The sequence below is a fragment of the Pteronotus mesoamericanus genome, unplaced genomic scaffold (assembly GCF_021234165.1).
Source record: "Pteronotus mesoamericanus isolate MK-2021 breed Mesoamerican mustached bat unplaced genomic scaffold, CSHL_Meso_final contig_130, whole genome shotgun sequence".
Lineage (NCBI taxonomy): Eukaryota > Metazoa > Chordata > Mammalia > Chiroptera > Mormoopidae > Pteronotus > Pteronotus mesoamericanus.
The window spans coordinates 11,375,853-11,393,246 of NW_026555060.1; the positions used below are offsets into that span (position 1 = coordinate 11,375,853).

A 17,394-nucleotide genomic window follows, 5' to 3' on the forward strand; every position below is an offset into this window, starting at 1 on the left:
TTTCTGAGTGATTATTGTTATTGGGTTATTATAGATTTGGGTTGAATCTGCATTAATAAAAGCTGAGTGAACAGCATAATCATCTGTGTTGGCTGTTACTCCTTGGGGCTACTGTTGCCTGTAGGGCTGGTGGCCCTATAAGCATGGGCACCTCTGGTCCCTGACAAGGGCTGAAGGCTGGCTTATAGGAAAGACTATAGCGTGGTTACTCCTAAGCTTAGAGTGTTGCTCACAACACTCCGACTCTAACAGAGCCCATTGGGCCTGATCGTCAAAGGGCTCCTCGAGCCCCATGCTGACACAGCACTTCTGCCCTCCTGCTTCCTCACCCCACCCATTACCTCAAGGAAAAACATCATAGAAAGACCTCATCTTCTTGGATATTTTAACTTTCCTTGGGTGTAAACATTTTCAAAAAGGCTTGTTTCAATGAATGCCCTAGGAAAATTTAACTGTGCTTTGGTTTGGATTAGACTAGGAAAAGGCAGTTTTTAGTTTCCTAAGAACATACTCTTAAATATTACTTCCAGATACAGACAGAGCTTTGGGATGCTTATGCAGCTCATATGTTTGAGCAAACTGGATCTCTTCCATGGCCAAGTTTTTGTAGTAAGATCTACATTACAACTCAGGCAGTAATCAGGTCAAGTTCAAAGCTCTGTTTTTACAAATGCCATAGAACTGCTGGTGGTCTCCTTACAACTCCTAGGTGGAGATTATGTTCACATTTAATGTCAGAAGGTAAAGTCTTTTCTATTTTGAATAATGCTTGATTTGATTTTGAATAGTGCTATTTATCAAAAATTATTATAATGCTAATTGCTTGCAATTTTGTTTTTGAAACATACTGAAAGAGGCAATGTTGCCACCCTATTACAGGTTAATTCTTTACTTCTAGGCTGACCAAAAGTTGGGGGCAATTCTGAAGACGAGAGCAAGTTTCATTAAAAAAGCACACAAACCAACATGTTTAGCTTCACATCAAAATTAGAACAAGTAATCTTAACTTCTCTTTTAGCTGTCACATTTGGTTTCCTTCAATAGATAATGATTTTTTTCTAGGGATAGGCAACACATTGAAACATTTTCACACTTCAGAGTATGGAAAATGTGATGTACTGCTAAGCTAACGTCTGCATACTAAACACACATTTAAAATGTGCTTGCAAAACCGTGCTTATAGTTAGTTTTCTTATGGGGATAACCATGACCGTGACCAAACATGATACACGCTAAACACTAAACATTTCACCTCCAAAAGGAACATTCCTGAAGAGGTGGATATCGTTAAAATATATATTGGATTGCACCACAAGCTTAGATAAGCTGCCGATTGTCAGGAAAGTCAGCATAAAGTTGAAGCTAAAAATCCATTCTGCTAAATCATCTTTACCAGGGTACTTTTTTTTTTTTTTTTTATCAGGACTCAGTAACAAGGGAAGACTATAAAATATGTGCCTAACAAAACATGTCAGCAGTTTGAATGGAGCGAACGTGTCCAGATCTGAGAATTCTAATAAATAAATGAAGTTGAGCATTTATTGCCAACGATCATGTCACTGGGGCCACAGAAACCTGGAGCCGTGCAGCTGGGAGGCGGGCGTGTGGAGCCGGGGAGGCACTGGAAGGCGCCCAGGTTTTATTATTTATGGCGTGCTGATGAAGAGACAACTTTCCATATGAGGAACAGCTTAACAGAGGAACAGTCAAGCTGAACCAGGAAGAGGGCCAGAGAAAGAGCGAGAAACAAAAGGGGACATGAATAAAAATGACAGCTAATAAAACAATACAAATCTAAAATGCTGTAACTTTCAGAAATAATTTAGGGCCAAAGGAAAAGAAAAAAGAAATCTCATTTTGCTGGCCTTGCGACAATTTTCCAAGAAGCACAAGACATTAAGCAAAATGAATGTGCTGAATTTAAGACCAATTTGTCTCTATGTCTTTCTAGCTCTAAGTTTGGTTGCTCCTAAAGCTGGATTTATTCATAGAAAGGGAAGTGGCAGTTTTGTTTGTATTTAGCTAATGTATCCATTTTCAACAAATATTTATTGAGCACTATTCCACGTCAGGTGCTGGACCCTCTGGGGCTATGTGTACTGAGCAAAAGTCCCAGTCCCTGTCCTCAAGAGACTATGATCTACTGTGGGCAGCAAGAAAGACCACGGTCAAGTTCAGGACACTGGGAGGGATCTGTGATGAGCTGGGCCAGGGCCGAGGAACAGCACAGAGGAGCAGCCGCAGGGAGGAATTCCAGGCCCAAAGTGGAGCCTGTAATGGACGTAATCAGTGACTGTGCTTTCTATATTGATTAGACACTTACCAAACCTCCATACAATTCAAATCTGTTTGATTATTTAAGAATTAAAACACACTTTTTACACAAAAATGAAGTATCTGTGGTTCTAGTAGTTTTCATCCTTCAATTCTGGACTTGAGGCTCACCTGAGCTGTGTTCAGTGATCCTTCTACGAGACCTCTTCTTTCAAGTCTGACAAAAAGCATAATAAGTATTAGCCCCTAGTTCCTGTGTGACCCACCTGTGGCAGTCACTTCATGTATGGCGAATCATGCTTCACAACAATGCCCGGAGGTGGGGTCGTCAGGCGCATTTTACAGACCAGGGACTGGAGCCTGCAGAAGGCGACGGACTCTCTCCAAGCCTCGCGGAGTAGGCGTCCCAGCACTTCCACGCCTCGCTGCCTTTGGGTTCAGAACTGCGCCAACAGCACGTCCGCACCCGAGGAAGGCGTATCAGTGAAGACCTGCTGGCTTCATTGTTCCCAACAGTTCCGTTAGCTAAATTACTCCCTCTTTTCTCCTTCTCTCTCCCCACCATTCTCACTGAAGCAGTGCTACTGTACTAATAAGGGCCAGAAACTCCTTATCTTAGATGACACTAACACAGGGAAGTGTTTATAGAAGCAGAGAACTGTAACATTTTATTCTGAATGCATCCATATACACCGGCACGCAGCGAGGCCGCACCACATGGCAGGTTTCCTTCTCCGTTGAAGATGGGCGCCACGCTGCCCCACCCTGCAGATCCATGTCGAAAACAGCGGGTCCAGCCAGAGCACTCCCCCACGAGGCGGTCACATCTCCCGACTTCTGCTCTCTGTCGCACTCCTGGCTGTCTGCTTCTTTCCACAGACCGTCTGTGCCTGGCTGCGCTGCCCTTGCTGTAATAGGTGGTTAGACACTGGCTACAGGCAGGTGTCTCCAGGACTCCGGGGACTGCGGATTTTCTTTCTGCCCTCACACCTTCACCTCCATAGGTACTCCAGACCCACTCCTCTGTCCTTGGCCAACTGCTATTTCGGAAAAACTGCTTAGTATCAGGGGACTGAGCAGTCTAATGAATTATTTTACAGTTTCAATTCAAACAGTATTCTAGGTAGAACCTATTTTTTAGTCTTTAACCAGTCTTCCAAACAAACTAGGCAATGCACTGAGTGGTAAAGCTGTTTCATGAATAACCCAGTTCTAAAAAGATCCAACAGTGGAGGTCTAATCTCTCTTTGAAACTGCATAGCCTATAATAGGTTGAAAAACCACAGCAAAATTTTTCAGAGATTTCCATACTTACCCTCTTATTTTCAAATCTATAATAATTTGCAAAAAGGCTAGGATTAAATTTTTTCATAGTATTTGAGACAAAGTGTGTCTATGAACACTTGCTTTTAAAATTAGACATTAAAAAGATGACTTAAGACCAATTAGCTTATCAATTAGAAGGTGGTTCTTCCTCTGTTTCAATACCTTCCTTAGCACAGAAAAATGTTGTGCTAATGCCCTGGCCGCGCTTCAGGCACCGGGGCCCGCTGTGTGCTCCGGGCTTTCATCTCAAGACTGGAATTTCAGTAGGATGAGTGCTCAAGCTCCCCCATTTTTAATATCAAGAAAATATTTTTGCAGCCAGGATGGCTAGAAACTTCAAATGGCAACTTTTCTGATTTGAGGTAATTTCCCAGGAATTTAAGAGGCAATCATTTACTCTTGACTTCTAAAGAGAACCTGGGCTTGAACGGCACAGTTGTGTCTAAAATTGATCATTTAGCAGCAACCCTCTGAAGTTACTTGGGAGCAGTTGAGACACCTAGACATCTGGACTGAACTATCTAGTTCACTTTCCAGGCTGTAAATTTTCTGGCCTGAAAATGACTTTATAGCAAAAAAGTGAAATTTTTTATTAGCTGAAGTACTAAAAAAATTTTTGATTACTTTGATATGAAACACTACAGCTGTGGAACGTACATCTAATCTTCACAGCAATATGCATTTAAGAAAACAGAATTTTAGGCCCTGGCCGGGTAGCTCAGTTGGTTACAGCGTTGTCCCTGATACGCCAAGGCTGAGGGTATGATCCCTTGTCAGGGCACGTACAAGGATCAACCAATGAATGCACAAATAAGTGGAACAACAAATCGATGTTTTTCTCTCTCTGAAACATCAATAAATAAAATTTTTTAAAAACATTAAAAAATAGAATTAAAAAACCTGAGTCCTGAAAATATGGATTTTAAGTTATTTTAGATGAGAACCTTATTACATACATTGTTCTATAGGATATTCAAATAAACAAGAGAATTTAATAAATAATAATATGGTTGATAAATAATTTTGGCATCTGGAAATTTTCACTTTGCCCTACTTAAACAAGAAAATACTTGAACAAAAAGACATACACACACTCAAGCATACATTTTTACTGAAAACTCTATCTGAAGAAAAGCCTAAAATCCTTCACATTTCAATCTCTAAATTCTGATCTCTTTATTTATTCTGAAATAAAGTCTAAGGCATAAACAGTTAGTATACAGAATTTTGAAATAAAATGGCATATGGTTAGAAAAATACGGATCAAGGACATATTTCATAAGAAAATAAAATTATGTACAAAAATCACTTCTGCTTATTAATGCTGATTCTAACTTGTTTGATCTCTATCACTGGGTGCCACCGTAAGACAAGAACTTGGAGAGAACGGGGATACAAAGCTCTCTCTAACCCTGGGGCCCCAGCATTTCATTTTCCCATTTCCCTGGGAAGCTCGGTCCCTCCCTGGTGAGACAGTGCCTTCAGAATCCTCCAGAGCCTTGTAGGGTCCTCACAATTGTGCCCTTGTTGCCAGTGCAGGAGGAGCTCTTCTTTCCTCCCAAGCGTCCGCGCACAGAGGACGCAGTTAAAGCCCGAGTGGGCCTGGAGGGGAGCGGAGTGTGGGCTGAGACACCCAGGGCCCTGGGGGGCTTCTCCTGGCTCGCTGGGTCCAGGCTGGGCTCCTTCGTTTTTTGTGAGTATTTCTATGTCATTCTGACGGTTAGGGCAGAGTTGCTTCTTCAATTTGGGAAATGCATGTACTTCCTCATCGGGGGGACGGGGTTTCAACAGTTTCCTTCTTTCAGGATGCTGTTTCCAGGAAGGAGCAGCATGTTCAGCCAGTTCTCCCTGAGCTGCTTGGCTTCCTGGGGAGATCTCCTCTTGCAGCCGGCCCTGAATTTCCTCTCCATGGACAGAAAGTAAATGAAACTTGATTTCAGCGAAAGACTGGGCAGTGATCTGACAGCGGCCACATTTGATTTGCAATTTGACTTCGTCTGCCTGGTTTAGGAGGAGGTCTTCTTCTAGGCTGGATTTGTTTTCCCTGAAAAAGGGAAACATACTCAATATAAAATTGCATGGAAAAAACAGCACTGGAACTTTTCCTTTTTTAAACTCTTAGCCATCAAAGATCTGAAACACAGCTGCTGATGGGTGAAGCACGAAGTAGGTAGAGGGAGCATGGGAAGGACCTCAACTGCCACTCCTGCTTGGGGCCACACACGTCCCCAGCTACCGGGGGCATCCTGGCATTGCCCCCAGGGGCGCTGACTAGTCTTCAGTTACTGCAGGATCAGGTGTCATCAACGTGAGTCAGGTGGCACCAAGCGAGGCGCTCCAGGAACACGCTGGGCTTGGTTGACAGCAACTGTTCCACGTACCCTCTGTTGCCACTGTTGCCAGCTCTAGCCTTGAACACCAAATTTTATTTGGACATTTTACCTAAAAATCAAAATGGGCTACAGGAAAACAATGACAAGGGCCAGAAAATCTAGTGGGGGAAACTTTAATTTCCATGGTGCTAATGAAGATTCAGTTAAGTGAAACTCCCTGGCATACTCACTGCTCTAAGAGAGCTCTGCCTGCCAGGCTTAAGGGTGGCTTAGCTTGTTGTTTACACGGCCAGCAAGCAGTACCTGCAAAAGGGAATCCCGCAGGAAAAAGTTAATGTGACCCAAAGGGGAAAACAGGGCACACGCAGAGGGGTTTGAAGTCTCAACACCTTAGGGTCTGGTCACATTGAGGCGCTGCCATGGGCTATGTGATGTTCTGGGGCAAATTTGATGCTGTTTAGATATAAATTCTGTGAACACCATTTTGGGGAAATTATTTGTAGAGTACCAGGAACTATATACAATGTACTATCTCACATCAGATACAAATATAATACATCACCTGACTGACCCCAGCATACCTCAGAGAGGCACTTGTGGCCTGGCTTCAGGGGTTAGAGTCATTATAAATCATGACTCATCAGAAAACAATGGGAAATGAGATTTTCCTTCAGAGAACTAGAGGGAAGTGGGAGTTACCTCATAAAATCGGACTCTGAGAGATGTTTTACAAACTTATCTTTCTCAATAGGAAATCTTAGCCTGTCCCCCCAAATCCACACAGACAGTCTCGCCAGGTTTCCATTCGTTGGCACTCACCTCTGCACAGGCACCTCTCTGTCTCTGCTTTTTGGCACGTCTCCTGGTGGCAGTTCGCTGGGGGAGGACTCGGTGCTGATGACAACCCTGTGCACTTCTTTCAGATGGCCAAAATAGACTCTGACGTGACCGAACACTTTTGCACAAAATTCACAGCACATGAGTTTCTTCAGGCGGTTCTCACTGTGGTGAAGTTTCACGTGTGAGCTCAGGCTGCCAGAGCGGACGTACGCCTTGCGACAGATTCGACAACTATAAGGCCGTCTGTTCGTGTGTGTGTTCATGTGGTCTCGAAGGTGCTGTTTGAACTGGAAGTGGTGGTTGCAGACAGGACATCTGTGCCAAGGCTTCTTAACGCCAGAGAATCCATTTCTGAATGCAGAGCTGGGCTTCGGGGAAGAAGAGCTGTTGTCCTGCTTACAGCTGAAATATTTAGGAGGGAGAGAATTATTTAACGCAATATCCTGCCATAGGCCACTGGGCCTTTGGGATTGGAACACAGCTGCAGGAGAAGCCAGGGGAGCCACAGCGGGCATGACAACAACAGGTTTCGGCATGATGCTACGGTATTTCTTCATAGACCCAGGTTTTTGGTCTCTGGATTGTTGGGGATCATTTTTCATTCTTTTACTTTTTCTCCTTTCCCCCTGAAATGACAAGATTTCATCTGGTACTTTTGATTTTCTTCCTTTTCTCTTTGCTGCCCCGCTGCTCAGTTTTGCTTTGTGGCTGAGGTCCAGTTTGGTGGCTGAACAAAAGGCGCTCCCACAGGGACTCTGCTTCAGCACCTGCGGACCAGGCGCCCTATCAGCCATTTTGGTGGCTGCATCAAAGCCGTTTGTGATGGCGGATGTCTTACCGTAGTCCGTCCCGAGCCCAGGTAAAGAAAGATCTACAGCGTTAACATCTGACTCACTTTTATAAACCTCTGTTGTTTTCATTCTAGAGTAGGGTAAGATTGGCAGTTTACCTTTGGGGATCGAGGGGATCAACTGAAGTGCGCTGCCAAAAACGGCTGGCGACAACTTGACTGTGCCTTTTGCAAGATCAACTGGTTCTTTATGTTTTTCACTGGCAACAACAGAAGGTTTAGTGGGTGCTTCTTTGCTTGCACAGTTTTCTTTCCCTGAAATCTTCAAGAGGCCCCGCCTGGCAGAAGGTTCCTCTGGTGTGGATGATGTTGGGGTGTCAGGATGGTTCAGCTCTCCACAGCCACTGGTCAGCGTGGCCATGCTGACGCTGGCCGGGGCTGGGCCTAGTGACGGCACTGGCTTGGATGGACTGGGATGGGGCAGGGGTTTGGACTGGTCAGGGAGGGAGGAGGCTGTTTGGGTCTGGGCAGGCAGTTTGCTACAGCCACTTTCAGGGGAGCTCCAAATGGGATTCTTGGTCGATCCTTTGTTATTTCTCGGGGGCTGGTATCGAGGAATAGGCAGTTTAAGGTTTTCGGGCAGGGACAGCCTGCGTTTCTGGATTGGCTGAGCTGAGGCAACATGAGGCAATGCCACGAGAGAAAACGTCCCCTCCTGGCCAGCAACCTGCATCAGAGCATAATTCTGGGTGGGCACCCCCAGTGGCGTGGAGCCGACGGAAGGGCCTGGGTTCACCTGATCAGAGAGTGACGGCGAGTGGCCTGACAGCACTCTGGGAGTTAGGACCTTGGGAACAATTTTCGGTGCAATGGTCCTAAACTGACTCTTATTCTGCAAACCTTTCCCACTCCGTAATGTTCCAGAAGGCATGACTGATTCACCTGCAATGACATTACAATGTAAAAAGTCACCTTGGTATAATCGTTCTGTTGTTCAGAGTGCAAATAAGCATCTTATCATTTCCTCTGCCTAGAAGGCATTCCCAGACCCGCCCCTACTCTTCTGGGCCAGCTTCTGCGTTCTTCAGCATCCAGCGTGAAGGGCAGCTGCTGCCTGCCTTTCCCAAGGATCAATTATTATTCTCCTCTACAGTTCCATAGCCCCTATATAACGTTTGCCACTTTTCATAATAACCTATCTGTTTATATGTCTCTACTCTTAAACAGAGCTTCTTGAAAGCTAGACTCTGTCCTGCTCAACTTTATTCCACTAAGACCATCCTCTCTGTTAACCTAATTCACCTTTACTGGCTGGTGCCAGCCCACCTCCTGTCCTGCTCTCCTGAGCTAGTCATCCCCTCTGGTGTGTTATACTGTGGATTCTACTTATTTTATATACATGTCGTTGTCCCTATAAAATTTACGCTTTGTGAGGGTGAAGCTGATATTTAATTCATCTTGGTATTTCCCCCTGTATCTTCAGTATGAAAAACAAACGTTTATTGTATCAAACTCATTTTTCACTGAATTTCAGGACACACCATTTGACCCCTTGGCAGTGTGATTTGTTTTGCACAGTGGATGAATTCCAGACTGAATGCTAGCTTTGTTGCTGTTTCCCCATGTGACTTGTGAATTTCTTCTCACACCTTTCAAACTGTTTATGTGCGCTTTTGCAATTAAATCACCAGTATTAAAAAAGCTGATCTGACACCTTAAGAAATGTTGAAGAAAAACAAAAAGATAGAAAGTGATAGGTAAAGATACAGAGACAACATAAAAAATACACAAACTCACACAAAAAGCACCTCCTAGCACAGTAATAGGAACAGTTTGAACTAAGAGAATAGCACTTCATCCTGCCCTCGTTTATTATGACTAAAGGCCAATTACTACTACTCTAAGAAAACAAGTCAGGAAACATGGCACTGAACTGCTTCTAAGGACAGAATCATCTGTTTCATTCCTGAGGCCTCAGGGCTGTAAGGCCCTGCTGCAGAAAAATCCCCAACTTCTAAGTTCCTCATTTTGAGCAGATTTCACTCCAACTCACACTTCCTGGGTACCTACACTAATCTAAGGAGTGGCTCTGACAGGCCCACAATCCCCCTTCTAAAATCTTTGGGGCACAATATATTTTGGAATTTCTACTTACTAACGTTTTAAAAAGTCCTAAGATGCACACACTAAATGTTACATAATACCCAGCAGAGTCTGCAGTGCACCCCTAATTCAGCCTATTACTGCTTCTATAGCAGAATATGTAAGTGAGTATTCACAAAAGTGGGGCAAGGGGAGATTTCTAAGTAGCCTTACTCAGTTCAGGTTTTGCCTCTGGTTGAGTTTTTGGTACCCAACTTTTGATAACATTTTTTGTTTACACAGCTTTTTAGATTTTGGAGTTATGAACAAGGGCTTGAAGAATTCTTTGTTTAGGGGATACCAAGGACATAAAGATGAAGAGACAATTTCTGCTCTCGGTAGCTGGAATCTAGTGAAAGAGACAATTAAAACATTTTAAAAGATCAACCTTGGTTTTAATGTCTTTAGCTACTGAACTAACAATTTTAGCAGGAAGTTGATTTTTTTTCCAGTGAAAATGACACTTCCCAAATAAACAAACTGTAGAATAATAGGAATAAGAAATGTATACTGATCAACTTATTTTATAAAGTAATCACTGTCTGGGGAGGAAAAAGTATGTTAAAAACATATTTCACATGGAGGCTTGCATTAGAACAAGAAGGGAAACCACTAGTGCTGTGGTCTTGAAAACTCACACAGGGATAATTGAGTGATCTGTTCTCCTTTCTAGCTTTGTTACCTTGAAGTTCATGGGTAAACTGATTAATCACCTGGCGATTGTAACCTAAATGTGTCTGCTACATTTGCTGCTTCTTCCTATGTAAGTTATTTATTTTTTAGGTTTATTTTCATAGCCTTTAAAGTTAAATGTCTTTCATTTTAAGCCTCATCTCCTCTTTTTGGAAGAAGTACTGAAGTTGTAAATAAGTATAGTAAATTAGGATTGTGAGGCTTTGTGAAAAGTTTAAAATTATTGATGACTTTTGGTTATCTAGAGACAAGGCTTATTAAAAAATTACATTAACAATAATAACAACAGTCTTTGCATCTATACAACAGATCGGGAGTGAGGAACAACGGGAAGAGAAAACATTGGGTCATTTATATCTAGTTCATGCTCTTGACTGATTGAGCACAAAATATTTACAGTAAGAAGAGATGGGCGAAAGGCAACTTTGTCCTTAGTCATAAATCCTCACGACATAATATGTGACAATAGCACATCAAATCCTAAGCCACCTCACCTCAGTTGACTGCTCCTAAGTGTCCAGTGGTTCTTCATCCCCGAGCCAAAACCAAAGCGCCTGCAATGGCCAACAAGGCCTCCTGCCATCTGGCTCCTGGGAACCTCCCTAATTATTCCCTCCTCTCCAGTCACGGCGGTCTCCTTGTTGTTCTTTAATTGTGCCACACACTCCCTCAGTCTCTGCGCTTGCTCTCGCCGGTGAGCGTTTCTCTGACTACCTGATTTGAAACTTGCCCCTGTTCTGAGCCCCCTGCCCTCCATTTCAGTTTCCTGGGCACACCGGCTCCAGCCTCGGGACTGCACTGCGGGCCCGCGGCCCCGACAGAGTGACCTCCCTGAGGGCTGGGGGCTGGCTTACGTCTTCAGGGCCTAGGACAGTGTTGGGCACGTGGCAAAAATGTAATAATTACTTATTGAATTTCTACATGGTAGTCAAGTGATTAATGGCTGACATAAAGAATTTACAGATTGAACCTAGGAAATTTTCTAAAAATTAAATTACTTAAAAACAAAGTTTAACATTTCCAAATGCTGAAAATTTAAAAAAGACAAAGGAGGACATATCTCTGGAAGATTGCTTATGTTGTTGTTTGTTTGTCTTAATTAAATTACACTTAAACTGCCAGAATAAGAAAATGGGTTATTACCACCATAAAAAACTTTACAATCAAGGGACAGGTGAGGTCAACCCACCAATCATCTGAGGAAATAAGAGAGAACAGTAAATTATGCTGCTGGGATACAAATGAAAATAGTCAAAGAAGCAAGCAAACTCTGAAGAAGAAATTGCATGAAAGAAACAGATTTAGAGGGAAAAAGGAGGGGATTAGAGTGTAGAAAGCAGAATCAACTAGAAATGGAAACACTAAACCTCAGAGGCAGCGGATGGTAACATCAACACAAAAAGGAGCAGAAATAACAAAGAACAGAAGATGCGGCTAAAGCAACAACCAGTGGTCACGGTCAACTTGAAGTCTCTGAAGATTTTAGTTGGGCAGGGCCTTCCTAGTTTTTATGACGAGGTGTAAGAAAGAAAGCAACCTTTTGACAGGTAAGGTTTCCAGAGATCAGCCATTCCAAAGGGAGTGAGCTAATTATGATGCATTCAAAGTTAATGTGCTTTGATCTTCCAAAGTTTCCCCATCATAGTGGAAATAAAATCACAGAAGAAGAGCAATAGTATTCACAGGAAAAAGAGGCAATTGTGGTCTAGGAGCCCCTTCAGGGTACGCAGTGGTCCCAGCAAGGGAGAACAGGGATCAGTGAGCAGCCTGGGTAACTTGAAAGGATAGAGTCCTAGCTGATAGGTATGGAGTCTGTCACACAGAGTTAGTTGTCCTTAAGTTCCCTGCAAGTTAGAGAAGTGGATACAAGGTGGATACAATCTAGAGAAGTGGATACAAGTAGACAACTTTATCATTGGTTTCACCATCAATTATTATAAGCTAACCATAAGAAATCTATGGGATAAAAAGATAAGGGTTTATTGGGTAAATTTAACTTACTCAAGTTTACCTGAATCTGTCAAAGTACACACAAGGCTGAGGGTCTTCATGAAGGTGTGTTGAGTCTCATTTCCCAGAATCAATAAGAAATAAGCGATATGGAATGAAACTGATACATTAGAAGAAATGCAAGGTAGGAGAAAGAGGGCCAAGCCACATAAATAGAAGAAAAACAAAACCAAACCCTAGGAATTATTTAAATGTCTAGCAACAGGGTACTAACAGAACAATCATCCAACCATATGATGGAATACTATGCAGCAGTAAAGAAGAAAATGAGTTAGGCTGGCACGAACTACTCTCCAAGATGTGAGATTTATAGTATGCTATCACTTGGACTTTAAAAAGACTGTGCGACACACACACACACACACATACATTCCTGTCTATGCATAGGATATTTCTGAAAAGAAACAAAATAAACTAGTATTACGGTGGCCTTTGGGGCGGCAGCACTCGGGGAACGAAGAGGTCAGGATGAGACAGGTACTTATTTTGCACTGAATACTTTCTGTGCCTGGCATACAGGAGGTGCTTATAAATATTTGTTGAATGAATGAAAGGAGAATGAAAATTTCCCTATCTGAATCCATTTTTAGAAAGGGTATCTTTTAGGATAGTGATTTTCAACCGGTGTGCCACAAACATCTGTAAAACATACAACACCTGACTATTTAGTCAGGGGCACTGACCTCTTTTCCCTTAGATTGTCAAGTAAAAAAAAATGACAACAGCTAACACAACAACAACCATCTGGTGTGAATGAACCATAATTATACCTATTTTTTTTTTGTCAGATTGGCAAAATATATTTTTTTGGTGTGCCGCAGAATTTTAGTAATTAGTGTATGTGTGCCGTGAGTTGAAAAACATTGAACATTGTTTTAGGATAGTCATGATGGGGAGGTGTGTGTGTATGAATAAATGGCTATGTCTAGATCACACACAGTGTCATGTTTTTTATTTTCCTTGCCTACTTAATCACAGGAAATGCTAGTGATAAGGGAATTGACCTAATAATCTGACGGGCAGTGCACACCCACCCCCAGAAGCCAAGCGCTGAGGAGCGTCAGAGCTCACTGCCTCCCGAGACAGCTGGAGTCCTCAGGATTGTTCCTCTGAACACTTGGCTCTTTAGGATAAAACAAGGCAAACTGCAATAAAGGTCAGTTGTGCTACAATAACTATAGGCCCTTTTGTTCTTTTTAAAGTCGTTTGCGTAGGAGCTCTTGGAGAAGTTGAAAGTGCCATTAAGTGTTTAAAACTCTAAAACACTAAGACTGTATGGTTATAGGGAGTATTTCTTCACAATGTAGCTACAAGAGTGCTTTCCTCCACCACACACTTACGAGGCCTCTCGCAGATGGGACCAAAAAACTCTCACCTGTCACCTACTAAATTACAGATGTCGCAGACCTGTGCACTAAATAATGAGAGGTAGAAATTTCCACTGACATTCATAATTTCTGGAAATGCTGCAAAATTACCCATAACACAGTTTAAGAGACTCACAGGATGGACTTTTATTAACTGAAAACATAAAAGGCTGACTCAGTAAAATTAATTTTGCACAATTATACAATGTGAATACTTAATACTAGGAATTTAAATGTGGGCTGTTTTTAGTATGTTAAGTATATGAAAAATAACTATTTTGAAAGTAACATTTACAGAAACTGATCTAACTGTGGATTAAAGGGAAACTAATAGATATTGAGTCCTCACTATGGTCTAGAATCTGTGCTAGGTCTTTTAATTGAACCCTCACATAAACCCTGCACAGAAATATTATTGTTCCCCTTTTATAGATTAAGAAAAACAAGTCTTGAGGAAGTTAAATAATGTGCCAAGGTCCACACAATCCAAATCTGTCCCATTCCTTTTTAAAGCAATCTTTTAACCTTCTTCTCTTTCATTCTCTCCTCAAAAGGAGGAAAATTACATACAAGTTGCCCTAATTAACTCCAAAATATAATATTATCTCTGAATGTGTAGGGGAAAAAGGAAATTTTGAAATAAAAATGGCTTGTCTGAGCTCTGAACTTCAATTACCTTTAAATGATTCTTTCTGAAAGCCCACTTATTAGAAAGAACTCATGGAAAATTAATAATCATTTGGAGGTAAAAGCAGTTTTTAAAGTTGAACTTGCCACTTACTATCCATAGGATTCGGACAAATCCAGTAAGGGTCCCAGATATTTGTTTGGAAAAAGTACAGTGTGTGTCTTCCTCCTTTTCTTACACGACCTCCAAAGAATCTGGTCTGATGGAGATCGGCTGCCTGTCAGAGGCAGCAGAGGGGAGAACGAGGGCTCAACAGCACTAAATGCCCACATCTGAGCCCGTTTGACCATCTGCTCCACAACACATCTGGCACAGATAATATTACAGACCAGTGCTTGGGGCCGGCAACAGCTGCAACAGCTCCTTTCCTGATTTCCATGGGCAGGACCAAACCTCCTTTGTTGCTTCTGAACAAAGTTGTTCCTGCTTGTGCCTCTGTCGGTGTGGGCACAACTCCACGATCCCATGCACGGGGCCGCAGGCCTACACTCCACAAGGAGTAGGAACAGAGACAGAGAGAGAAGCGTGTCCCTGCTCTTGAAATGGGCCTCACGGATCCAGGAGCAAAACGAAAGTACTGCCAAGTCTTAGCCACTTAAAGAGCCAAAACTGTTAGGTGTTGTTTAGGTTTCAACTTTATTAAACTAAAAACCCCTATTTTCAATTTTATTTGTTGGCATCCCTTTTTCCCCCTCCCACTTGGCTTTCAAATAATAAATTCCAGTTGGGGTTCAAACCGTTTCCCAGGATGGTCTCTGGTTAAAACAAATATGGTAAAACCCCAGAGACATCTGAGATAAAAGAATCGCCTCATAACACAGGGGAGCTCAACTTAATTTTGTTGAAAACCCTATAAACACATTTAGCTGTTGCCTTCCCTCTCCCCAAGGCACTGCCCGGGCTCTGCAGCAACACAGTCCACAGGCGTTGACTGAGCGTCGACTGTGGAGCGCGCACTGTTGAACGTGCTGGCAGAGGCACAGTGTTCTTTTGTTTCCAGGGACACAGGATGCCAAATACCATTTCTGTTCCATGTATCTGCAGCGCTGAGACCTCCTAGAGACGTTATGTCCAGGACCCACATTTCAGGAAACCTGACACCATACAGAAGAAATAAGCACATTCCCAAATAGACGTCCTGTATCCCAAGCCTGGTTTTGTCCCCTCTCCTTGGCGCATGCCCAGCTGCTCTTCCCTGACTCCCTCTCCTTCCCTCCTGTAACAGCACTGGTGATATCCAGACACCTATTCAGCACAGGCCTTTGAGAGCTGCCTTGCCAAACCGAATTTACAGCCTGGCTTAGCATGAAAAAGAATCTCATTTTCTGAGCATTGGAACCTCTTTATTTCCTAGCATTTATCAATACTGTTCTTACACATTATTCCAATAATAAGGAACATTTTACATCAGGTACTGTGCAAAATACTTTATGTGCATTATTATTTCATCCCCACAATAATCTGAATTGGGAATTACTGTTACACGTACATTTTATAAAGATTTCAATGCTGGTAAGTAAGAGGCTGGACCTTAAGCCTTAGCCCATTTGACTCCAAGGGCTCTTTCCACCTCTATGTGCGGACTGTAAGCTGTTATGCACGCTATGGCCACTACCGTAATCTCTAATGGAAAGATCATGGGTTTGGGGTTCAGACAGAGGTGCTTTCAACTTCCTGGTTCTGTCGAGTGGCTTATGAAAGTCACTCCCTGAGCCTTACTGTTCTCAGCTATGAAATGGGCATACTAATAGTTTCTGGCTACAAAGGTCTAGCAGGATTAAATGAAAAAGTCCCATGAAGGTGCCAGGGTAGGGCCTACCGCATGTTAGATGCTCAGCAGACATTAGTTTTCCACTTCCTCTTCCCAAAAAGTATGAAGTTCCTGACATTTATTTTTGATGGAAAAAACCCCTCACAAATCTTGAATACTAATCCTATGGAAATAGTACTGAATCTTTACGCTGGTGTTCTTTTCTGAGAGGTAAATGAGAGAACGAGGGAAGAAATGGCTGTTACTTGTCAATAATGTTCCTAATAAATCTGCAGAGCATTTTTTCTTTCTTGCCTCTCTCCTGCCACCCACTGTGGCAGCTCAACCTTCCTGATCCATCCTATTGCGCTCTCTTACTGTCTGTCCCTAGTTTTTACATCCCCGTTGACAAAGTGATAATACGATGGACAATTGCAGTGAAAAGGAATGAACATACAAGCATTTTAAGCAGCTGTTTTATGGGGACACTACTCCCTGCTTTTGTTTATATTGAATATTGATGCTCTCAAGCCTCTGGGAAGCAAACCTTGCCAGCAGACTGCTCATAGGGTGGGGACAAGCCCAGGGCCCAGTAGCCCTGTGAGGGACGGGGTCAGCGTGGGACTAGGGACAGCTCTCTGGAGGTCTGTGAGAGCAGTGGCCATGAGATTTCTCAGCGCAGCAGTGAGGCGTGCGGACTCTCACCGAGGGTAGGGGTGGGAGATTCTGAAGTTTGAAAGTCCATTCTGGCAGATCTCAGCATTTTGTTGAGGAAATCATTAAGGAATTGTTTAAGGTAATTAATTAATTGTATAATTAATGTCCCAAATGAAAAAATTTAAAAAGGTTTAACATTTACAATAATAATCCTCAACATTTTAATAATCCTCAATTTCAATGAATTTCCTCTTCATTTTAATTAAGCTCCCTTTTATCAGTCCTCATTTCTGAGAAGAACTGCTTTGATTTCAGGTGTTTCTGATGAAAAACAGTTGAAAACTGTATGAAATGTTTTTATTTTTAATACATTTAGAAAGATAAAGCCGTTTAGCTTTTTGGCCAAAAAAATTGTTATACGGACAAGATTTTACTCATTATTACAAATTAATAACTTTGCATCTTTACTCAAATCTAAGAATGACTGAGTAGCATAACCCCATCCTACCATCATTTTTTTGTTA

General features: G+C 42.5%; 1 protein-coding gene across 1 annotated transcript; it reads right to left on the reverse strand.

The window, feature by feature from the left end:
- Positions 1 to 4,775: 4,775 nt before the first annotated feature.
- On the reverse strand, positions 4,776 to 9,362 carry ZNF438 (zinc finger protein 438). Its single transcript, XM_054592203.1, has 2 exons — positions 6,753 to 9,362; positions 4,776 to 5,644 (listed from the first exon to the last, which is right to left on the reverse strand). The coding sequence occupies exons 1-2, from the start codon at positions 8,492 to 8,494 to the stop codon at positions 5,029 to 5,031; spliced, it is 2,358 nt and encodes a 785-aa protein (XP_054448178.1). The 5' UTR covers positions 8,495 to 9,362; the 3' UTR covers positions 4,776 to 5,028.
- Between the last annotated feature and the right edge of the window lie 8,032 nt (positions 9,363 to 17,394).

What these genes read in the sequence shown, in the direction of transcription:
- ZNF438 (XM_054592203.1), bottom strand. Translation starts at nt 8,494, where the DNA reads ATGCCTTCTGGAACATTACGGAGTGGGAAAGGTTTGCAGAATAAGAGT. An exon ending in AGAGAGGTGCCTGTGCAGAG is followed by an intron (nt 5,645 to 6,752) that starts GTGAGTGCCAAC and finishes TCCCTTTTTCAG; the next exon opens with GGAAAACAAATCCAGCCTAG.